General features: G+C 43.3%; 4 protein-coding genes across 5 annotated transcripts; 2 read left to right on the forward strand and 2 right to left on the reverse strand.

Moving 5' to 3' along the window:
• Positions 1–41: 41 nt before the first annotated feature.
• On the reverse strand, positions 42–5010 carry cfap45 (cilia and flagella associated protein 45). Of its 2 annotated transcripts, none has more exons than XM_084442873.1 (12): positions 4806–5010; positions 3829–3945; positions 3594–3712; positions 3246–3390; positions 2895–3065; positions 2333–2511; positions 1959–2088; positions 1706–1852; positions 1490–1603; positions 1135–1328; positions 516–740; positions 42–327 (listed from the first exon to the last, which is right to left on the reverse strand). In XM_084442873.1, the coding sequence occupies exons 3-12, from the start codon at positions 3656–3658 to the stop codon at positions 252–254; spliced, it is 1446 nt and encodes a 481-aa protein (XP_084298999.1). In that variant the 5' UTR covers positions 3659–3712; positions 3829–3945; positions 4806–5010; the 3' UTR covers positions 42–251. The 2 variants fall into 2 exon arrangements, with proteins under 2 accessions (XP_084298999.1, XP_084298998.1); XM_084442872.1 differs by having other exon boundaries at positions 4155–5010.
• Positions 5011–5417: 407 nt separating this feature from the next.
• On the forward strand, positions 5418–9476 carry slc37a4a (solute carrier family 37 member 4a). The gene is made up of 8 exons (XM_084442891.1): positions 5418–5989; positions 6288–6520; positions 6846–7089; positions 7405–7563; positions 7717–7802; positions 7991–8104; positions 8202–8340; positions 8429–9476. Exons 1-8 carry the CDS (start codon positions 5842–5844, stop codon positions 8593–8595), a joined length of 1290 nt encoding a protein of 429 aa, XP_084299017.1. The 5' UTR covers positions 5418–5841; the 3' UTR covers positions 8596–9476.
• Positions 9477–9600: 124 nt separating this feature from the next.
• trappc4 (trafficking protein particle complex subunit 4) lies at positions 9601–10947 on the reverse strand (the record flags this gene model as incomplete). Its single annotated transcript, XM_084442958.1, has 5 exons — positions 9601–9870; positions 9979–10105; positions 10204–10307; positions 10463–10637; positions 10773–10947. 5 exons carry the CDS (start codon positions 10945–10947, stop codon positions 9792–9794), a joined length of 660 nt encoding a protein of 219 aa, XP_084299084.1. The 3' UTR covers positions 9601–9791.
• A 292-nt stretch (positions 10948–11239) lies between these two features.
• LOC311311281 (small ribosomal subunit protein eS25-like) lies at positions 11240–17607 on the forward strand. The gene is made up of 5 exons (XM_084440961.1): positions 11240–11275; positions 11836–11925; positions 16776–16959; positions 17329–17430; positions 17550–17607. Exons 1-4 carry the CDS (start codon positions 11273–11275, stop codon positions 17424–17426), a joined length of 375 nt encoding a protein of 124 aa, XP_084297087.1. The 5' UTR covers positions 11240–11272; the 3' UTR covers positions 17427–17430; positions 17550–17607.
• The last annotated feature ends 6266 nt before the right edge of the window (positions 17608–23873 follow it).

The raw sequence follows: 23873 nt of genomic DNA on the forward strand, positions 1-23873 counted from the left end.
TAATAATCCCACAACTATTTTTATTCTTCAGTCCCTAGTTACAATGCTCAACTGAAACACATACAACACATTCACAGCATGGAAATGATGTGGGCTTAAAGATCATTCTATATCAGTTCATGTAACAAGCAACTCTTACAGTATGTCAAGTCGTGATGGAGGTGGCATTTATTCTCCATTTTGAAATCTCTGATGGGGATCTAGTGGGGTAGCCGAGGTTGACGATGAGGGTTGCGGTTCATCAGTTGGAGCTAGTGAGCCAGAGTTGGCCGAGCATGGACCTTCCTCTCCACTTCATTGCAGTATTTTTCCGGAAGTCCAGCAGCCCTACAGACAGATCATTTTCTGTTTAACAGGTTCAAGCCCATTCAAAATCCACTTACAACAATAGACAGAAGCCTTTATTTAGACAGGGAAGAACCTACTGAGACCAAGTCTATTTTACAGATACAATTAGGTTGAGCTCTTGACAAACTCTACGCCTTTGTATTTCCGTGGCCTGCCATTCTACTTACTTGAGCTCCCTCAGCTTCTTCGTCTTGATCTCGTCCAGGCGTACGCGCCGCTGGCGAGCCTCTTCGTCCAGGCGGTCGCCCTCTCTGAAGATCTCCCTGCGCTGGGCGATGGCCTGCAGCTCGCGCTCACGCACCTGCTGGCGCACGCCGTCCGCGTGGCGCAGCATCTGCTGCCTGTGCCTCGAATCCTTCTCCTTCGCCTTCCCGATGGCCTCCTGCTGGACTCTGAGGGACGAGAGGGCTAGATGAGACGGCGAGACCTGAACACTCCGCAACGCACACGCCTCACCCGCCGGTTAGACCGTAGAGATCAACACAGTGCTGCGTAGGGCTGGGTTAAAAAAATCGATTCAGAATAGATTCATGAATCCCAAAATCGCCAGAAACAGAAAGTTACAGAAACAAAAAAGTTTTTAGTAACACTAACCGAATCGATATCGAATCGAATTGAATCGGGATAATCGATTCTGAACCTTGTGAATCGGAATCGAATCGATTCTTGAAATTCGAATCGATACCCAGCCCTAGTGCTGCGCACCGAAGGAGCCGCGGCGTGCACGTCAGCTACGGCCCGAGGTTCAAGCTGCTCCAAAGACTAAAGGATGCCGTCCCCGCCTACCTCAGCACCCTCTCGAACTCGGCCCGCTCGCGCCCCGCTTCGATGGACAGGAGGTGCTCTTTGTGGACGACCTGCTCCAGACGGGCCGCCTTCAGCCTGTCCTCCACCTCTACTTTCTTCTTGGCCTGCTCCTTCTCCTTCTTCCTCCACTCCCGCTCGGCGGCCTCCTGGTTCCTCCGGGCCCGGAGCTCGTCCTAACGGACGCGAGATCGTATCAAGACCGGCTGGGACAGCAACATTCCGCTGTGCGCAATTTTGCTCTATCCTATGGACAGTGTGGCTGTCGTGTGTGTGTGTGTGTGTGTTTGTCGTCAGCATTACGGTACGTAGGTTATTGATCTCCCCTGACGCTGACCTGTTCAGCCTTGTGGTCCCGGTCCCTCTCCTGCAGGGCCCTGAGTCTGGCCACCTCCTTCTCCTTCTCCCTCTTGATGCGTCTCTGCTCGGCCTCGTACTCCGCCTCGCGCTCCTGTTAAGAGTCAGAAGATCACGGCCCCAGAGTGCCACAACGCGGAGGCAAACGCATAAAAAGGTGCGCGGCGGGATAAGTAAGTGGATTTGCTCTGAGAACCATTTTTTGGCGGGTGTACTCCAGGGCCCTGAGGTCGGCCAGTCTCTCCTCCTCTTGCTTGCGTTCCTTAGCCAGCAGGCTCTCCTCGTTGATGCGCATGATCTCCTGCTGTAGCCTCCGCTGATCCTCCTTCTTCCTCTCCAGAGCCTGGAGGCAACAGCCATGGACCAAGTCAGTCACAAACACACCCGGACACACACCCGGACACACACACAGACACACACACAGACACACACACACACACACACAGTACCTCTAGCTCGTCCATCTGCATCTTCTCCAGGTTCTCCAGCATCTGCTGGCCCTCCTGCTCCTTCAACTCGTCATGCAGCATCCTGTCCTCCAGACGGTCCTCAATCTGGTTCACAATCTGCTGTTTTCCCCTGGTCCGCACACACAAGAATCAGTGTTATAGCATGATGGTATATGCTGCCTAATGTACAGCTATGAGACTGTGTGTGTGTGTGTGTGTGTGTGTGTGTTAATCACATTAAATGCGGCCTTTTGCGATTAGTTAATCGCAGAGGTCATAATCGCGATTCCGATTAATTCACGATTAATTGTGCAGCCCTAGTGTGTGTGTGTGTGTGTGTGTGTGAGTGTATATGATGACGACGGAGCCCTCACTGGATCCTCTGCTGCTTGCGGAGCTCATCGATCTGCTCCTGGGCCTCCAGAGCCCTCCTGCGGTCCAGCTCCATCATGGTGTCCAGACGCCTTTCCTCCTCCTGCAGCTCCTCCAGAATCTGCCTCCTCTCAAGGATCTGGGCGTCACGCACGGCGTGGCACTGGGCACCCAGGATCAGCTGAGGACCAAGAGGGAGGGGGTATACACACACACACACAAACATAGGAATTTGGTCAGGGTATAAGCTATGATTACAGAATGTGTGTCTGTTACCGAGTTGAATTAAACGTACTCCTCGGTATAAACACTGCTCACCCGTGCCATTGAATCGCTAGCTTTTTCGGTGGCGTTGCTGGCTAAAACGGTGTTTATGAAAGATGGTCACGCCTTGGCAAGTCTGAGGACCCGAGAGGGTGGAAGTGATACTGACGAGGATGCAGCGGTGACACCTGCTGCATGTGCAGTGATTCCAACTTGCCTGTTTTCAGTGGCCACATTACAGACCATATAAGAGCCATAAGAGAAAAGTGCTATAGTGACTGGTCTTTTACTTCCCCTTACCTCATTGAGTTTCTTGACCTCATCCTCCTGTTCCATTCTCATGGCATTGGCCCTCTCCAGCAGGTACTGGGCCCTGTCCCTGGCCTCGGCCTCCAGTTCACTCAGCCCCTGGTTCTTCTGACGGGACAGGTCCGCCTGGCGAATGTGGGCCTTCCTCTCCTCCGCAGCATCCTGGATGGGGTGGTGATTACTATTAATACTGATCTAAGGTCAGTTCATCCAGTGTGGTTAGGGTTGAGACTGAGGAACAGAAAGCTGGTTCTAGAGCATGTAGATTACTCTGCATGTCTCTACTACAGCTGTCTTATGGGAGGGAATATGAATGGATTTTATATTTTATTCCTTTCTCACCATGGCTTCTTCCCTCTCCTTGCGATATGCTTCCATCATGGCCTCCTGTTCCTCCTTGGTGGGGACTCGAGCTGCCGAGGTGATCCGCTGGATCTCAGTGGGCGGCAGGATGATGGATAGCCCAGAGGGATCCTTACTTGGAATCCTGGGTAGGTTCCAAGGTTCCAATTGTAATTCGCCATTGGTAAAATGTGACTTCATGTCTATATGGGTGTAATCTTGGTTTATTGAGCAGAGTGGCATACTATTTGTACTCTTATAATCATGGAGCAAAAGTCAAAAAGCGCATACTAAATACTTTGGAGTATGGCATTGAATTTGTTAGTGACTGATTGGATGCTTGCTTACTTTAGGTCACGGATTAGGTCCTTGGTGATGATGCGGACTGTGTCGGGTTTTGGAGACTTCTCCATGGGATCAGAGTGGGACTGACCCCTGGGTCTTGACAGACCGCATCTCTGACCGTCCTTGACATCAGGCGAGAAAAAATATATTATTTCTCTCTCAGAGACACACACACGCACACACACACACACACACACACACACACACACACACACACACACACACACACACACAGTACCGGTTTTGGGGTTCCAAAGAGGCTTTCGTCCACATGAGAGGTGAGGGCACGGGTTCGGTAGCGACGTGAATGTGAGTTGACAGAGAGCCGCGATGATGAAGACCCCACACTTTGTGGCTGGGTGGTAAAAAGGTAAAGGCTACTATTTGAAAGGGTATGCAGCCATCTGGATAGACCGTTCTATTAATACATTCATGGGATAGACCGAGTTATAGCTATAACGTTTGCTAATTTATGCTAAATCCAGTGCTATCCTAAAATTAACGTTAGCTAATGTTAGCTAAAATGTCAGAACCAAGAACAATTGTTTAAAGTTCTCCACTTACCATGATCCCCAAATCGTATCACCAACCAAAATTAAATATCAGCTAAGATGTTAAACCGGCGTTTACCATTACGATGCAATACGTTTTGAGGATGAAGTTTGTGAAGTGCCAATATCTTGATCAATGGATACGTGCTTCGTTCATTCCTGGAACACGAAGTGTTTTGTTATTGTGTCTCCATGGAAACATAATTGTACAGGGAGGATACCTTTGACAGGTCCACCAGCCCACGTGGCCTCCGAATCGGGGAGTTGCATTGGTATATCAAAGAGGATACAATGCGCTACTGACCACATAGGATAACTGTTACACAGTTCCATGCTTGCAATAAAGTATTCCACTGTGCTTCAGTACTCTTTAGTGGCACTAGTTTGCGCTATTTGCCAACAATTATTTGTAGCAGGCAAGGACTGATTATTCAATTTGGAAGTGGGATTTTGCAACGCACGTCGTGATGCAGGAAACACAAAACCGGAATAACCGATATACACATTATTTTTACGGGACATATGGAAGGTGTTGAGGTAAAAGGTTGTTGAAATACTCTAAATTTGTCACATTTGAGCGTGGGTAATATGCAATGTACCGCAGTCTTTTTTTTGTCATGTGAGCATTGCACTTTCTCCTATTCCTATTCTCGTTTTGACTCACCTTTTAGAGGGTTTGGATTATTTTTCCATGTGCCATGTAATTTCCAGGACATGGCCGCACGAATGCACTCTCATGACGCCCATATTGCTCAACCACGGGTACTCAAATAATTTTAACCCTTGACATTTGGATGGCATTCAGTAGACCTACAGTATGCACATGTGGAATAGACCCTTTCAATGGAACCAATGAAACTTGCGTGCAACGACTTCTTTGTCCAAGTAAACGGCGCTGTAACTGAGGTATTAATGTTTTGAATATGAACTTTCCATTGAAATGGTCATTACTGTTTCTACAATTAATTCCATATTCAAAATCCATATGGATGTGTCTTTTCCAGTTATATTAACAGTACAGTTTTATATCGCTTCAACATAATATGATATGAACCAAAAAGTTTTGTTTACAAAACTGTATACATTTCTGATATATTTCAGTGTTTCAAATATTTCAGTGACAGTCACTGTGTTTTTCCTAATGACAGTTGTTGTAGGGACCAGTGTTCACAAACTTCACACACCCCCTTGAGTCTCTCTGGGCCTGAAGTCACCATTGGACTTACCAATGAATCATTAACTGATTCAGGCTAAGAGAACACTCTCAATAACATCCTACAGGTGCACAGTCAGGACCAGCAAGAGGGGCAGATAAACAAGGCCAAGACGAACGACCCTGTTTTGTTTTGTTTTTTCTTTTGTTTTCCAGAACAAACCAAACATGTAAATGTTATTCTAGCACCAGTGGACCAGACTAATTGCATCATCAACATTTTGCCTTTACTTTTACCCGTTGTGTGCCGGAGAGGACCAAGACTAAAATCAGTTCTTGTGTGGAGAAGTTGACCATTAACCCCACGATTGATTACAGCTGGCTTCTCCTCATCTAACAGCTCTGGTCTGCACACTGGATCCTAAAACAAAGTTTGCAGTCATTGGCACCGGAGAAGTCTCAGCCTAGTGAACAAGAGAAGTATTTTCCTCTCTGTAGTTTTGTCATACAATTGCAGTTTTAGCCTTTATTACTGAAGTGTAAAACCATGGCGACCTCCGGTTATGGATACTACAGGACCACGATCTTCTTGGCCATGTTTGTTGGCTACACACTCTACTACTTCAATAGGAAGACATTCTCGTTCGTCATGCCCTCTTTGATGCAGGAGATCAAGCTGGACAAAGATGACCTGGGTATGAAAAGTCTGCCTTTTCTTCAGTTTTTGCATTGCAGTCAGACAGTACTCTGAGTTATATTATGCCTAAACTGAATCTGCATGACCTTAACCAATGCCAAGCACAGCATACAGAGGCCTGACTGATTACAACACCTGTCTAAGCTGTATCTCGAGACTGATGAATTCACTTACAGTATCTTGAACACTGCATTCTGCGTTGCTGTGAGTTCGAGTTCCCAAATTGTACTTATCTAATGCCCATGTTTTGTATTGGAACCATGTGTCCTTCTTTCTTGTGCCCCACCCGCCCACAGGCATGATCACCAGCAGCCAGTCTCTGGCCTATGCTATCAGCAAGTTCATCAGCGGCGTGCTGTCAGATCAGATTAGTGCACGCTGGCTCTTCTCCATTGGCCTGTTCATGGTGGGTGGCATCAATGTGATCTTCTCCTGGTCCTCCACTGTGGCTGTCTTCTCTGGCCTCTGGTTCCTCAACGGCCTTGGTCAGGGCCTGGGCTGGCCTCCCTGTGGCAGGGTGCTGCGCAAGGTAGGACCTCGGGGCTAACAGCAAGCCTGGCTCCACAACTGTACCTACATGCTTAGCCAACTAGCTGCTGTGATGCTGTTTGTCTTAACCTATATGATATGGCTATTAGCAATAACGCACAAGGCTCTGGGGTGACAAAAGTGTCAGTTGGTGACAATAGACAATGCTTGCCACTGATTCCCACTGCTGCACAGTACGGTATGTCAAGTAAGATTGACAATTCAGCACATTATTCTTGTCCATTCAACTCCTTTTATCACATCAAGCCTTGTGTCACATCATAAGTCTATCATGATGACATGTGTGGTGTCCCCCGGGTCCTCAGTGGTTCGAGCCCTCTCAGTTCGGGACCTGGTGGGCGGTGCTCTCCTGCAGCATGAACCTGGCAGGGAGTCTCGGCCCCATCATCGCCACGTTGATGGCCGAGAGCTACAGCTGGAGGTCTATCCTGTCGATGTCTGGCCTGTCCTGCATGGCGGTCTCCTTCCTATGTCTATTGGTCATTAAGAACGAACCCAAGGATGTGGGCCTACCCAACATTGAGGCTGGGGCCAAGAAGGGCAAAGCAGGTAAGGGAATTCTAGATCAATCGCCTCAGATGTATGAAGTTTGCGCGTGTGTGTGTGAACATTAATGCATGTGTGTGTGTGTGAACATTTGAATGCATGCCCATTTGCCTGGCATTGCATTGTCTGTATGCGTGTTTGTGATTGCATGTGCCTTTGTGTATTAGGTCAGTCGCACTCTGTGCTGATGGACTCTGTACCCAGAGTGCCCCTCACATGCCACTAGCGTGAACCACATCTAGATTATACAATCCAAGTGACCTGCTAGCTTGACTGAACACTGAAGGCCTCAGCCCCTAACACCTTCCTCTTTCCCAGGCGTCTCCAGTGATGAAAGTACCCTGAAAGAGTTCCTCCTGTCCCCCTACCTGTGGTTGCTGTCCCTGAGCTACCTGGTGGTCTTTGGGGTGAAGACAGCCTGCACTGACTGGGGACAGCTTTTCCTCATCCAGGACATGGGACAGTCTCCTCTCATGGGTATGGAAGTTACTCACCATAGAGACTTAGTATTGCCTCTGTACTCTAAAACGTGCTGCCACATCTCATTTGTAGCTCCCAATTAAAATGTAAATTGCCCAGTTTTAGACCAGACTAGAAAGCATCAGATTAGAGTCACTTTGTTTCCCACAGGCAGCTCCTACATGAGTGCTCTTGAAGTGGGCGGCCTGGTGGGCAGTCTGGCAGCAGGATATTTCACTGACAAGGCTGTGGCACAGGTAAGTTGACATACTACGTTTATGGACTGGTAGAGTGTCACCTGTCATCTGTAAGAACAGCTCTTGGCGGTGCAAGAAAATTTTTATTTTATATATTTCATTGTTCTATGCACAATAGCTCTGAGGCTTTACCTCTCTTTTGTTGTTGAAGGTTCTGTTTATATCACGGTATTATATTTATTATACAGCAAGGCATCCGAAGCCATGGCAACCCCCGTCATTTTCTGTTGATCTTGATGATGGCTGGGATGTGTGTTTCCATGTATCTCTTCCGAGTCACTGTCACTCCAGAGAGCCCTAAGGTGAGTTAGATTGTATTTTTAAGCCTTGAACAAGGAGGTATGAAAAAATGCTATCTGTGTGTGTTATTATAATTGTCTTTTTGCCTAATGAATTCAGGTGTGGATCCTGACCTTGGGCGCTGCCTTTGGCTTCTCCTCATATGGACCAATAGCACTGTTTGGGGTCATAGCCAATGAGAGTGCTCCTTCCAACTACTGTGGGACGTCACATGCCATAGTTGCTCTGATGGCCAACAGTAAGTTAGGGTATTTGACAAGTTGTTTAATAACTTGGTTTTGTCATGATAAGAACCAGACTGAATAACCCATTGGTTTTTTTATCAGTTGGCGGGTTCCTCTCTGGACTGCCGTTCAGCACCATCGCCAAGCACTACGGCTGGGAAATTGCATTCTGGGTAGCGGAGATTGTCTGCGCTGCCGCAACCGTTGGTTTCTTCATGATGCGTAATGTCAGAACCAAGATGGGTCACGTCCATAAGAAGGCTGACTGATCGGCAGGATACCCAACCCTCTGCTGCCAATGTGGAAACCATGAGATAAATATGTACTGTACACAAATCAATAGTCAATGCCTGTGTTTTTGTCTTTTCCTGTGTTTGCAAATAGTATTATACTCTAAACTCCAAACATTCAGACAGGACATGTTTGGAATTGCTGCATTCATTAGGTTGAGAGCTTTATACCAGTCCAAACCCGTGTCTCTGTAACCTTCCCCATCGAGATATGGCCGTTTCAATCCCCTGGCCGGAGGGCTGAAACGTGTTAGTTATCTGCTGATCCTATGCCTCCAAAGCAGATAAACTTATTTGAGAGTGCAGATTTGGTAAATTGGTGGCAGTGTTTGGGCAGCTCTGTGGCACCCCCCTCGGGTCACAGCTGGCAGCGTACTGGTGTCGTGCACTCTGGGCTCTCCCCCGCACACCCAAGTCCAAACCCGTGTCTCTTAGTGCCCCCCACATGGGGAACTGGCTTCACTCTTAAGTTTTGCTTTAATTTGTGGATCCACACAGTGATTCAGATCCACTCCAAAATTCGAAGGGTTCCATGTTGGGCCATGCTACACCCCACATATATTTGGTATAAAGGTACTGGAGTATATAGAGATAAAAATTGTTAGCCCTAATTTTTCAAATAAACTGAACACTTTCATATACACGTGGGATTCAAAAATATCTATGTATCCAGATATACATGTTACAATAAGAACTTAATGATGCTCAACGCACAAAACTGGATTGTAGGTTTTAACTTAGATTTGTCACTGTGTATATTTTGCCATTTATAAAGTACAAAGTACTTTTAAGCTTGGCACTGATGACAGATCCCACCTGCTGTTAAAACCTATATGCACTTATATATAAATAAATATATATTCTTTACTCAAATTATTTCAATGAGTTGTTTTTCATCATGTTATCAAACAAATAAGTTTGAAATAGTCCAGATTCATGTGCCATTGAACTTCCCTGCATGTTACGTAGCTGTGTTTATTGTTATATTATGTACAAAAGCAAACATTTACACATGTATCCCAGCATCACCCACAGTAAGCACCTCCTTTACGAGATCAACATCAGTTTTCTTATACCTCATCAGCACTGTCTGGAAACATTTTGACCGATATTGTAGGTTCTCCAAACAGTTGATCAAGTAAGTTTGCCTGGATGCATGTCTCACTTGTCCAGGTTCACGATCCGGGCCCGAAGTTACCGGCTTTCTCTGCAACCTCTAATGCACTCTTCAAGTTCTGATCAAACAGTTCACATCTGGAACACACAGCAGTAACGCATTTCAGTAAAGTGCACAGGCTTTCAGTGTGATACGTGCTCAGTTGATAGAGAACAGAGGTAGATGTTTGCTGTGTGACTGTGTACCTGATGGGCATCTCCAGAGAGTAGAATGGGTTCTTGAGGGCAAAATCTGAATAGATCTCATAAATCTTCCTCAGCAGCGAATCGATTCCAGTCTGGCGAGGGTCTGCCAGCACTATGAACTTTATACCTGGAGGAGAGGATTCACAGTGGTCAGGTGTCACTTTTAAGTCAAGAGTTTTCATGGGCAAATAATAGTGTCAAAAAGCATAGCAAGGGTATCTTTACCTGTGAGTGTCTGGAAGCAGTGGAGTTTGAAGACATCCGTCTCCAGCATCTCAATCCCAGAACTGCCGACTTCAGGAGACAGCTGTGAGCCAATGGCAAACAACCTGGGGTAAAGGACAAAAGCAAAGTAGCCAGGGTTCTCAATAATAGATAAGTTTGGAAACTGAAACACAAAGTAGGCGGTGACATCAGCCCATGCTTGATGTCTGTGGGTGTAGTAGCCCATGTCAGCTACCCATGTTGTCATAACACTACTTACGAATGAAACATTGAAGCCAGCATCAGCTTTTCATTAGAACTCAAACGGGCCCTTCCAAATCGAATGGACACTGGATAATTTGCGACGTCTTTCAAGTACTCGATGATCTCCTTTCCCTCCGCCGTGTGCTTGCCATTTACGTCCACTCCATTGATGGATAGCACTGCATGGCCCACTGAATAAACATGGTGTTGACAAACAATATTAACAGTAAGTAGGCTACTCGAATAATTGTACAATTCCAGCGTCCACCAAACATGTTAAATCAAGATCTGATACAGAGCGTACAGTAAACGTAGCCTAACGTTACCTCTGATACCATCACGTTGGCCAAATGATACAATAGCTTTCTCGTCATGGATCTTGAGCACCAAATCTAAAGGATAGCTGAATGTTTTCTCTGCCTCTGCTCTGGGAACATAGTTGTCATATTGGTATATTAATCCACCAGCCTTATTGACAATATACACACTGAATATCGCCATTGTCTCCCTCTTCCGCACAGCTGACATACGTGTCACGTGACGCAAGATAACGTCGTGAAAATTGCGGAATGTTAATTTTAAAATACGAGACAAATTGCAAGTTTTAGTCCTTTCTTTATGTAATGTTCACTTGTTCACCCCATTATGCCACATGCGCTGTTTCTGTTATTAACAATGTTGAGTAAAAGAAGAGCGATTAGATAAGCAAAAACGAAATCGAACTCAATTTCCCATGAACAAATAATCCAGCATCCTGTTGTACGGGGTCTCTTAGCTGCCCGTGCGGCTCAGACTTCCTTTTGCTCCCACATCTTGACGAGGAGACATGGTGAGATTTTAGAATAGATTTTCTTTGAATTAAACTACGAATACATGGTTCTGGTCATAATACTACACACTCTGGATTGACCTAGACGCTTGTCTTGGTCATTGCTATTATTCAGCAACCGTCTGAAGACGGAAAACGAATTAGAACAGGCCACATTTTTAACTAAGCTAGCTAGCATGCATAGCTAGCATGTTAGCAAAACTAGCGTTGTAGAGCTAGTTTGTACCCATGCTTCCTCTGCCACATGGTGCTCATCTTGGAAATAAGCCAACCAAGTTAGAACATTTAGCTAGCCATGCCAATGGCTCCATGTTTCATTTACAGTGCCGTAAAGCATTAATATACCTATATTGTCTTACATGTCTGTGGGTCTTGATGTTGAGGGTGGGGGACTGCTGTTACAAGCTAGGTGGCTAAACTAGCATGTCTGGCAGTAAATATTAGTGACAGTGCCTCCTTCTGGCTAGGTGAGCGCAGTTTAGGTCCTCCAGATACATGCTGGGTATTGCGAGTGAGATTTGTTTGGGATTGATTATTATTGATTGTTTTTTGTCCTCAAGCCTCCCAAGACCGACAAGAAGAAGGACTCTGGGAAGTCCAAAAAAGACAAGGATCCAGCCAACAAATCTGGAGGCAAGGCAAAGAAGAAGGTAAAGTCTGATATTAGAATAAGTTTTAAGTCATGCAATTATTGCTAACCCCCTTGTCAACTATCTGCCCTCAAGAATACTGCAATCATCCACTGCTGCTTTACTAGAAATTCTCAGCAACAGTCAGAAGGGAAAAAAAGTGCAGGCTTTGTCAATTATAGCCCAAAGCTATGGAATAAAATATCTATAGATATCCAGCTCACTGAATAGTTTTAAAAGAAAGCTAAAAACATATCTCTTCACTTAAAGGTGCGCTGTTCGATTTTTTCCAGCCACTAGATGGGGCAGTGGTGCAGCGTATTGGATATAAACAAGTGGGCGTTTTCACTCCATATCGGTGCCGTTCAGGGGTTAGGGCTCAGCGCCTGGCCAGCTTGCTCATAATAAAAGGAAATTCTGCATTTGCTCCACAGGCACTACACCGTTGGCTATATTTTCTGTACAGATAATTGACTCCCGTGACCTATTTATAGCATATATTGGTTGATTTTTTTTACAAAACGTGCAGTAAATCGAACAGAGCACCTTTTTAAGCTTTTAACTAGCTCCTTTGCACTTGCAGTCTACTGCACCTTTATTTTTTAATATATATATTAGGGCTGGGATAAACTATTATTCATCGACTAATCTAACGATTAATTTTTCAATTATTATAATCTTTATTTATAGAGCATTCAGACACAACGTGCCTCAATGTGCTTTACACAACATAAATACAGAAGGCATGTACAATAAACATAAAAACAAACACAAATTCTGACAAGAAAACTATGTAAAATAGAGGAATGACATTATGCTAACAAAATTAAAAACCTGCATTGTTATTGTTCGATGGAAAATGCTCTTTTGAACAGGTAGGTCTTAAGATTTTTCATAAATGTATCCACGGTGCCAGAGTTTGTGTAGCGGAAGCTCGTTGAACCATAATCCGGGGGCATTTGAGGAGAAGGCAGCTTCACCATAGGTCAGGGTTTCCGTTAGCTGGTAATTACCGGTTTTTGTCCGGAAAAATCTGTTGGAAGTCCGATATTAAAATCTCTCCGGTCATAATGTCCGGACACAATAATTCCCCCTAATTGTATTAGGCGTACAATAGGCTAAAATAAAATTTCCATTTATTATGATTCCTTTTGAATATAAAAAAAACGAATAGGCCTATTCATTTTGTTCCGTTGATGTTTAGTCTACTGCACATGCGATGAAAAAATAGCCGATAAATCTGCCTATAGGCTAGCGGGCCACCATAGCAAGCGAGAGGGAGCCCGATCGAGGTACGGAGCTTGAAGCGAAAATGCATAGGCCCATTAATATCGAATGGAAATTAGCCTATGCACGTAAGTTCTTACACTTTATTTAAGGAGGCTATATTTATTTTCAAAGAGTTTTGTTCTATTTTAGCCTATCTGATAAAAGGCCGAAATTAGGCTATAGGCCTAGCCTATGAATTCCAATCAGCGCAGTTACGAGAAGCCTACATGTCGCACTTTTAAATACAAATGTTATATATCTAGACATGCATTGTGGCATTTCTTTATTTAGCCCAGCCCGCCTATCAGTTGTTTCTCAACAGTTATGTCCTCCTCATCCTCATAGCCTACTGCAATGTCCATGGTTATAATGACGCTGTTTTATTGATAAAAAGGGTAGGCTAAAACTGGAAAGAGAAATTAGTAAACACATATTAAACGCATATTACTGTCGCGAATCCCAAACCAATTGGCCTACATCCTCAAATCCGATTCATGCAATTGAAATAAACATTCATGTTCTAGCCTACAGTCGCAATTCAAAGCTCACTATTTTTGTGGCTGTGCAATTACATATAGGCTTAGCGCATGGAATCATGACAGCCTATCACACATTTAATCATACGGATGCGAAATAAGACAATAAATGGCATAAGCTACACAACGGCCAATCACCGCGACAAACACCTATAATAGGCCTAATATCATATTATAATATAATGACCGGAATTTCTCCAGTTTGTCCGGAGAAGTCTAATCTTCCCGGACACATTGACCGGTACCGATTTTCTCTAACGGAAACCCTGCCATAGGTTTTAGTTCTGGTGCGAGGAATGGTCAATTGCAGTGAATCTGAGGACCTAAGGGCTCGGGCAGAACATAACATACTAAAATATCACTGATGTAAACTGTAGCGAGACCATGTAAAGCTTTAAAAACCAACAACAGCACTTTAAACTGAACTCTAAAATCTATAGAGAGCCAGTGTAGTGATGTCAGGACAGGGGTAATGTGCTCATATTTTTCGGTGTTCATGAGAACCCTAGCGGCAGCATTTTGTACCACCCTCAGTCTATTTATTGCTTTACTGGAGAGTCTAGTGAATAGTGAGTTGCAGTAGTCTAGATGACTGATTATGAAGGCGTGTACTAGTTTCTCTGCATCGCTACGGGAAAGGGAGGTTTAATTTTAGCAATATTTTTTGTGTGTTTGTTGTTTTTTTAAGTGGTAAAAAGCCTTGCTTCTGACATTTATAGTCACGATTAGTCATTTGTTCCGGTCATGCCTTTAATCTCGGCTTTCTGTAGGCACGGCTCCTCTTCCGGCCTCTAGTGCTTGTTTTTTAACTCACCCACTGAAGTCTGCAGCTCTGGAAATGTCACCCTGTTGTCCAATCTCTGCCTTCAAGATACTTCTCGTACCAATTTAAAATAATGACATGTAACTTTTTTTTTTTACAATATATTTTTGCCTGCAATGCTGCATCATTATACACATTTGTATCAAAAAATAAATGACAAAAATGAATTAAAATTAACTAAAAATAGCAGCCCCAGGGTTCCTTTTCAGCTATCTTAACCATCTTTAACACCTGTAAGGGGAGAGAAGGGAATGAAGGAGAGGAGTTAATCACACAAAGTATTTTGTTTGGTGTGTGTGTGTGCGCGCACATCTTACCTCTTGCAGGTTTAAGTTGACTTTTTTCTCTTTCTTTTTTTTTTTTAAAATCCAAAAATAAAAAATATTGCTGGACCTTCAAGCCTCAAATGGCTACTCCTGGCTTTTAGTCACATTCAGTCAATTTGAGTCCTCTTGGACACTCAATGTAAAGTTCAAATGTGTTTTCAAAATAAGTGAAATAAGGTTCTCTCAGTAAAATATAAAAATATCCCATCTCAGGGAATGACAATGAGTTCGCAAATGCTTTGAGTTGCAGTGCAGGAAGGTAAGCATGTCAACGTGTTCAGGCGTGAGGCTGGCTCTCTTTTTTGAGGCGATGTTCCCGGCTGCTGAGAAGAGACGTTCAGAGGCAGTAGAAGTAGCTGGAATACACGAATGATTTGGCTAATGATGTCAGATTTGGATACTTTGCCTTGTTTGACTTCCACCAAAACAAGATATTTTCTTTATTTGAGAGGGGCTGCTCTCTGAAGTACATCTCGATCTCATTCCTGATTTCGCTGTGTGCATCCTGATTACTGTGCTCAGTCACTGTCTGGTGTGTCACATCCAAGCAGGTAATCGATCATGTGTCACTTCTTCGTTGTCACCGGTGCGTTGTATTCTCTGAGTACTCTCATCGATGGACTTAAGGGCCAGCACTTGTACTTTACTCTCAACAAGGATCCTCTCCTCTGGTGTCTGGAGGAATTTCAGCTTTCTAAATCGTGGGTCCAGTGCAGCTGCAACAATCTGTTTGCTTGGGTTATCATCTTTGCTTGGGTTATCATCTTTGACAGTGACCTCTCCTAGCCAGCATGTGGTGTTTTCTTCTAAAGCAGCTTCCTGAAAGGCCTGCACTACAGCTGTATCATGGGTCTTGGTGGTGGACTTCATAAGCCCTCTGACCAGAGGAGGCAAGGCAGACACTTGTGTAATTTTCACCACTTAGGTACACAGTAGCACATTCAAAGGGCTCTAGAGCTTTCGTCAGTTCCTCTAGCAGGACCCACTGATTGGGTTTGAGGTCCAGGTACTGTTTCCCTCTTTGAGGCACTGCAGGGTCGGAGAGAGTTGGTCAGTGGCCACCTCTGTTCCACCAGGTGAGTTACCATGTAATACATGCCGTTCCACCTGGTAGATAGATCTTGAATAAGCCTGTGTTCCGGAGTCCCCATCTGTTTCTGCTTGGTCTTCAACTTGTTTGAAGCCAGCTCACTTCATTTGAAGTGCTCTACAAGGCACCGCGCTGCTCCTAGTGTTTTACTGATCTGAGGGTGTTTCAGTGCACGGTTGATCAACTGTAAGGTATGCCCAGCGCAGCGGATTGACGCCTAGCCACGTTTTCCCTGCAAGATGTTTGCAGCCACCACAATATTTGAGCCATTGTCATGCACCAGTGCCACAATCTTACTTGGAGGGATATCAAACTTCACCACCGCCTCCTCAATCCATGCAGCTATGTTCTCTCCAGTGTGTATCTTCGAGCGGCATGGTTGTCAGGCAGAAGCTTTTGAGCTGCCAGTCATCACTTATGAAGCAAACTATAGAAAAATGAGAGCATTGTGTAGCAGCATCGTGTACTTTAAAACTTGTCACATTAGTACCGACATCATTGACGCATACATTTCGCGTCGACAGATTTGTATAATCGATGACGTCGACGAATCATCCCAGCCCTAATATATCCAGTACAATATTTCAAATTGTCATTTTTATACTTATTTGATTTCTCTCTTGTTTCATCTTCCATCTTATTTTACTGCTTTTTGTTCATTTCATGTGCATGCACATTCTATTGTAAAGCACTTTGAGCTGCATTTATTTTTATGAAAGGTGCTATACAAAGTTTTTAATTCAGTCTAACGTCATGGAAGTTGAGAGAATGTTAATTTTAAATCACATCTCACAACAATTTGTTCTCTCCCGTTTCCCCCTGCGTAGAAGTGGTCCAAGGGAAAGGTGAGGGATAAGCTCAACAACCTGGTACTCTTCGACAAGGCTACCTACGAAAAGCTGTACAAGGAAGTGCCCAACTACAAGCTCATCACGCCTGCCGTTGTGTCTGAGAGGCTGAAGATCAGAGGTTCTCTGGCAAGAAATGCTCTCCAGGAACTGCTCACCAAAGGTGAACCCCTGAATGCAGTTTGTGCCATGTTGTTCACGTCACACAGACATTGGTCATGAGCTGGTCTTTGTTCTGAGGGGTCAGAACCCAGAAAAATGTATTTAATACCGATGTTATTTGATGGGCTACTTTAAATTGGCTTTTAATTGCCAAAGCATCCGGTACACATTTCCCTGCTTCAGTCAACAGAACGAATCAACTTCTGTCAGTTGACAAACGTCAAGTGTACTGGTATGCAGCCTATATGTATCGATGTATCACTTGGATTAGAGCTTATATTAATGTCCATCTTATAGCACTTTTTAATGTCAGGCAGTAGCATTTATTGCTTTACCGTATTAACTGATTGTTTTTATTCCTACATCTTAGGCATGATCAAACTGGTGTCCAAGCACAGAGCACAGTTGATCTACACACGCAATACCAAGGGTGGAGAGGAGGCTGGAGCTGAGGAGAAAGCAGCATGAACAGGTACGTCAGCAGACTTGTAATTTCATTCAAAAATCACTTGTACCACATGTTTGTGGGAACTGGGAGGTTGGGAAACCAGTTTTGATGCGCATCTAATATGAACCTCTCTCTTTCCTCAGGTTGTGCTGTAATGAGTCCTGCAATTAATGTAAGGTGAATAAACATCTGAAAAGTTAACGGTCTCATTTCATGCGTTTTCTTTAATATTTCCAGATCAACATTAGATGTTACGGTATGAGAATTCTGAGGTTCTGTATTATTTAGCAGAAATGTATTTCTTTCCCCCTGAGCCAAATGGCGTTTACAAGGTCACTTGAACAATGTTCTCTCTGCATAAAAACATTACAATTTAAGCGTTCCCTTGCTCACTGCAAATGCCAGCACTTTCTTCCACCATTAAACCCGGCTGTTAAGTATTGGTTGTTTTGCAGCCCTGCCCTCACTTCCTACCCGCTTAAAAAAAGGTAATTTCCTGAGAGAGTAGATGGGCCATGAGGTGTAGCTTGAAAAGCAGTGGTGTGGAGTGGTGTGAGGCCGTTGCACTGTCAAAACATTGCATTGGGGACTGAAGACGAGCAATCTTGGCCGAGCTAAGGTGTCCCTGGGGAGACACCCTGCTACGGATGCTTTTACCCCTTAATGTGCTGTGTTCACTTGGTATCAGTGCTTCCAATTCTAATAGAACTCCAACCCTATTCTGGTGCTTTCACCCAAGCTGTAGCTGTTAATTCCATTGTCACAGTTAATTCTTGCTCATTCAGGTCAAGGTTGTGTAGGGTCACTGCTAGCTGAAGGGTTGAGTAATTTGCCAGAAATCGCCTTCAATAAAATCCATCTCCACAATCCTCCTCTGCTCAGGGCTGGAGCTGGCGGCGTGCGAGACGCAGGGAAGCCTTCTGATGGATGCTGTCAGCTGTCGCTTTTGTCATTGCACAATGCTGCCCCAAGCAGCGAAGGCAAAACAACCTGCAGGATGTGCACACTGACAGATGCCCAACCTGTCTGCCGCCATGAAGTCCTCTGACATCATGCCCCAGAGAAGAAAAAAACAATTACTTTCCCCATAATTTTTTTTAGATCTCACTTATTGGTTAATCTCATGAATGGCTGTCTGTGATAGGCCAAATGTCGCATTGAAATGCGTGCTGTTGGAATGGTCTGCCTCATCTCCCCTTTATGAATTGGCTGTCAGAGTATTTTATCTACAGCTATTTATTGTTACACTGCAAGCCTGTCAGTCAACTGGTCTCTAGAGGAATGGTATCGTCCTGACAGTGCTGGCTCATTAAAAACATCCCTAGTGTCATCATTCTGATATCCCACACAACACTTAATAGTGGGCAAAGGTATTTGTTCACATGAAAGCCATTATCCTAACTTGAAGATATGCATTTCCTGGAATACCAGAGTGCAACGCCTCTCTTTACAAGTATTGTGTTATTGTATGTTTTACAAATTGGATGTTGAGGAGAATTGTGATACATGCCAAGATTCCCATTCGTGTAGCTTAGTGATGGCTTTTACGTTTAGATATGTCACTCATGCATGGCAGCTTGTTGCTCTCATTTCCTTTATCTTCTGAATATAATAGGTTTATCTGCTCATTGTAAAATTCATCACAGCCCCAGGAATGAGTCATTCTATGAAACAGGTGCCGTTTGCACTTTGCAATTTTCATGAAGAGCAAATATTTTATTTTTGATCCACAACATGAAAGACATGTTAATCCTCCCAAAAAACATTTTCCCTCGTCAGGCATACAATCCTTATTAATATTATCCTTTTTATTCAGGCATGGGAGCCATTCATGACCACCCTGTCACAGACAATATGTAAACTATTTGAGTATTAATTCATTAAATTAAATTTACAAATCTAATGTTTTCCTACTAGTAAAATGTACTTTTTTGCTAGCAATAGAAAGTATTTAATTTCATCATTTTTCTCACTTTTAGATTCTTAATCTTGAAATATGAATTCAACATGCCAACGGCCTCATTGTTTGTACAAAATATACTATTTCACCTCAAAATTTCAAATAAAAAGTATGTTTGATAAGTCCACAAAACGAGAATGTTATTTAGCATTAATTTATGGAGCATTTCACTTCCTTTCGATCATTTTTGTGTGTTGGCTGTAAGCAGACACACCAAGAAGAGGGAATCCCTTTTTGTCGCTCCCTCCCTGCCTCAACTTCCGGCGAGTTGTTGACCTGCAGTTCTATGTTGCTACCACAAGAGGCAGTGGTCCCAGAACATCAAAAGAAAAAGACTCCATAGATTACCCAGGTCAGCAGTGGCCGAGTGGATAGTGCGCTGCCTATCACTGTGAAGATTGTGAGTTCAATCCTTGGTGTGGACATACCAAGGTACCATGACATATTTTGTCACTGGATGTCATAGAAGTTATGTTTAATATTTACTTTTAATGTGCATGTCTGTATGTTTAATAAAGCATTTAGGAAAATTTTAAATCAAGACTTGAGTATTACCTATTCTGTTGAGTACTATGTTTACAATTGTTCATTAATGATATTATTACAATTGACCTTTCAAGTCTGCCTACACTTAGGTTACTTAGCTAAGAACCATTTTAATTACAATTTACTTCTAAGGGCAAATACTTTACTTTCATATCTTCATATCAATATAATATCAAGATCCTAGTAGATCCAAATAACCCACTGTGTCCTGGGTCTACTTATTCACCACCTAAAGGGAAGTGCAAAACAGCAAGTCATGACCTTTATCCAGAAACAAAAGTTGAACCCATTGCAGCAAAATAGCTAACATTACAGGAATCATCAGTGTAACTGCTTTAGCCACTGACCGCTACCATTAATTTTATGGAAGCTGCTGCTAGTTGTGAGCCCATGAGCTCACTGGCTATCCCGCTCTCATTGTGCTGGATTAGCATTGGAAGCATTGGAACTGATGTGTCCAGGTGACAAGACCCATCTTTATTTATCAGACATTACCGTCCTACCAGTCCCGCACAGAAACAAGCCAGCCAACACACATAAGCCAGGCTAGACCTGGCCTGGTTTTACTAAATGACCTTGTGAGGGGGTGGTAACTGATGTGACGGGGTGGTTCACTGTGATGTGACGGACAAACTCACTATGATCTGTTGGTTTTAGCATTATACTAAAACATTACAAAATTGTGTTGTATATGTTGTGTACATTTACTTTTGATCTAAATGCAGACATGACTTAATGATACAAGACCCAAAATATATCAGAATGTGGCTTTATTCATTAATAATGTGAAACAACAGTAATTCAAATATGAAACATTCAAATGTTGATTTAAAGAGAATTTAATTCTCATTAATGTAGTCATTATGTAGTAATGTTCTCATTAATGTAGTCATTAGCTGCTTTTGTGTGGAGCACATACAACTGACCTTCAGGTACTGGATCTCTCCTCTAGTGAATGTGACCACTTGGTAGGTTTTCATTGTGGATGGCACAGAGGGAATCTCGCCTGGCATCCTTTCTACTGCCTGCTCCACTGCTTGGCTTGCAACATAAAACAACTTAACAGTTGTGGATGTTTCTGTGAGGGCCTTATATAGCTCATGAGCATCGGGTATGTCGTGGCCGGAACACATGATTCCATATTATCTGCAAGCATATAACAAAGTATCTGTGCTACACTTTCTGAGTGATGGACTATGTACATAGTACAAACAGAAAGGGAATTTATTCCTTTTTAGCACAGAGAGCTCGCAAAACGAGGTCTGAAAGGTGGCACATGGAACTTTTTTGAAGCAAACCATGGCAAGGGGGCCCTTCAACAAGCCAGCCCAAAAGGTGCCTGCGACAGAAGCAATCACTTGGGAAAGTGGAGCAGTAAATTGGGAAGTGGTGTGCGCTTAAATATGACGTGAGTGAGTGAAAGAAAGAGATGGTGAGTGAGTGAAAGAGATAGTGAGTGAAAGAGATACAGTAGTGAGTGAGTGAAAGAGATGAGAGTGAATGAAAGAGATAGTGAGTGAGTGTAAGATATAGTGAGTGAACCAAATAGAGTTAAGTTAACAAACATTAAACTGATTAGCTTACATCAGAAACACTAATCTTTTAACACACATACTTGAGCTTTCCTACTCAAAGCAGACATTTTATACATTGGTATAGGCACCAATTGAATACATTTTCACATTAAAATAGGAGGCTGAAGCACCCCATCACATCCCTTACAATAAAATATATGTGACGGGGTGGTCAATTCCATACAGAAATTCCCACTCTTTTCATGTGGTCAAGTTCCTGACCTAGCATACATGCATTCAATTTGAAATGTCATGTTCTTTGCATTAATAGTGCAATTAAAAAAAAGAAAAACAGTTTTCCCTATCTATTTTGCTTGACGGGCTGGTTGAGTTGACCTTGATGGACCCCATCTAACATGTAAAAACAACAAATAAACAATGTAAAGAAATGTAAGAACTTGACTACTTTTGAATCTGGCTCCTCCAAAGGCTCAAATTATATAATTTCCTCTTCTTCATGTCATTTAAAGCAACAGTACATTATTTACAGACAAAACAAGTTAGTGTAACGGGGTGGTAAGTCAAACTGAGGGACGCACACAAATCATACAACTTTTACAAAAAATAATGTTTTTATTTTGAATAAATATATCTTATGTATAAAGGTTTGATAAAAATACAACATTAAATTGGTGATATTTTAGATGCAAATGGCATGCTGGTCAATACGAACATGTGAAAATGGCTATGTACTAATGAAAAATGATTATAGTATGTTACTTCTTTAAGAATAGTATTTTATCATATATGTTAACAAGAACACTTGAATTGTTAGCTTTAAGCTTTGGAAACACACTTTGGCACATTTGTTGCACCTTATCAAACGTTGAGGACCCAAATGGTACCCGTTTCGTAGAATGACTAAACAACCTATACTATACCCCGAGCTGCTGCTCTCATTTCAACTGTTGCTATAATTGCATACCTCTTCAACTATTAATACACAGTGAAGTTGTAGCATGACTCTTCTGTCACTGACTGCCCTCAAGATCAATCAGGTCTCTGTCACACTGGGAAGCTGTCAGGACGACCACCACCTTACTCCACGTGAAAGTCAGAAGACAAGTTAGACCAGAGAGCCAATGCCAAGGCAGTGACTCACATCGGCATGCATGGAAGCAGAGGGCAGAGACCAGATTCCAGACTGAACAGTTTTTCTCTCTGTCACTTCAGCGCACTGCACTGTAGTGTAAAGCCATAGTCTGAGCAGCAGCTATACACAGACACATGATTTTAGAGGTAATTAAAAGGAGCAGAGTATAGGGAAATCCAAGGCAGAGAGAAAAGGGGGTAGGCCTACATTGGATATGCAGGGAGTGGGAGCGCCTCCTTGTGGCGATTAGTTGGGACATTTCCACATCTAGATTTATGGCTCGCAGCTGTTGAACGGCTGACAGACGTCCGAGGACTCCACTGCTGCTGTTCCTGTTACTACTGTTGCTGTTGCCGTTGCCTCAAACAAGCTCCGTTTGTCACTGCACAGGAAAGGAGAGGGAGCTTGGCGTCAGTAGCCTACACAAGGGTAGGTAACATGCTCTTTTCATATTTTCATGTAGTTACCATTATATAGCGCTGAGTATTAAGTTATATCATATCTGTTGAGAGCTTCTGTTTATACTGTGCTCACAAGTATTTTGGCATTGTTCTATAAAGCCTTTAATATGTTAACTTTTTGACTTGTGAGTCTTTTAGTCTTTGTTTCGTTGTACTATGTTTTGTCACTTTGCTTTGATTCATTTGTGTGCTTTGCATGTAAGGGGAGAACCCTGAATTTTGGAAATATGTGGAGTTATTGTCCCTGTGATTTTGATTCGTTTTGATTCATGTGTTGTTAATTATCTGACCATATATGGTCAATAATATTAAAGGACAAAAATAAGTTCGTGTGGCCTACCTCATGTGATTTATGTTCATTTCTCCCCTTGCACAGAATCATATTCTGTTGATTAGTCTTTGCTCATGCTGTGTCCTGTGGCTCTTCTTAAATTTAGTACACAATACCATGTCCTATTTTTAGAAGCGTTACAGCAGAGGGGAAACATGAAGACAGCATACTGAGAGACAAACATTTAGCAGAGAGAACCCTGGGCTTGGCTTTCGATTTGGCTCCCTCTTAGCTCCTTTGAGTATTGTTATTTTCCAGCAGTCTAAGTCCATATCCTCCAGCTAATAATTTGAGAAAGTAATTTTCTAACTTGGTTTGAGGCTCTGGAAGTACTGCTTGGCGCTTGATCAGGTCAAACTGAGGCGAGAAGAGAAGCCTGGAATCTCAATTACAGTCAGACCCTATGGTTTTGGCAGGCGGAATGCACACGCAATCTTCTCTCGCCCTAACCGTCATCACAGAGACAGCAGTAAAAGGAGCATCACTGGTTCTGGTAAAAGTC

The sequence above is a fragment of the Borostomias antarcticus genome, assembly GCF_949987555.1.
Source record: "Borostomias antarcticus genome assembly, chromosome: 1".
NCBI lineage: Eukaryota > Metazoa > Chordata > Actinopteri > Stomiiformes > Stomiidae > Borostomias > Borostomias antarcticus.

What these genes read in the sequence shown, in the direction of transcription:
- cfap45 (XM_084442872.1), bottom strand. An exon ending in AGTACACCCGCCAAAAAATG is followed by an intron (nt 1,604 to 1,705) that starts GTTCTCAGAGCA and finishes GACTCTTAACAG; the next exon opens with GAGCGCGAGGCGGAGTACGA. An exon ending in GGGACCACAAGGCTGAACAG is followed by an intron (nt 1,329 to 1,489) that starts GTCAGCGTCAGG and finishes CGCGTCCGTTAG; the next exon opens with GACGAGCTCCGGGCCCGGAG.
- slc37a4a (XM_084442891.1), top strand. Translation starts at nt 5,842, where the DNA reads ATGGCGACCTCCGGTTATGGATACTACAGGACCACGATCTTCTTGGCC. An exon ending in GCTGGACAAAGATGACCTGG is followed by an intron (nt 5,990 to 6,287) that starts GTATGAAAAGTC and finishes ACCCGCCCACAG; the next exon opens with GCATGATCACCAGCAGCCAG. An exon ending in GGCCAAGAAGGGCAAAGCAG is followed by an intron (nt 7,090 to 7,404) that starts GTAAGGGAATTC and finishes CCTCTTTCCCAG; the next exon opens with GCGTCTCCAGTGATGAAAGT.
- LOC311311281 (XM_084440961.1), top strand. An exon ending in GAGGCAAGGCAAAGAAGAAG is followed by an intron (nt 11,926 to 16,775) that starts GTAAAGTCTGAT and finishes CCCCCTGCGTAG; the next exon opens with AAGTGGTCCAAGGGAAAGGT. An exon ending in CCAGGAACTGCTCACCAAAG is followed by an intron (nt 16,960 to 17,328) that starts GTGAACCCCTGA and finishes CCTACATCTTAG; the next exon opens with GCATGATCAAACTGGTGTCC.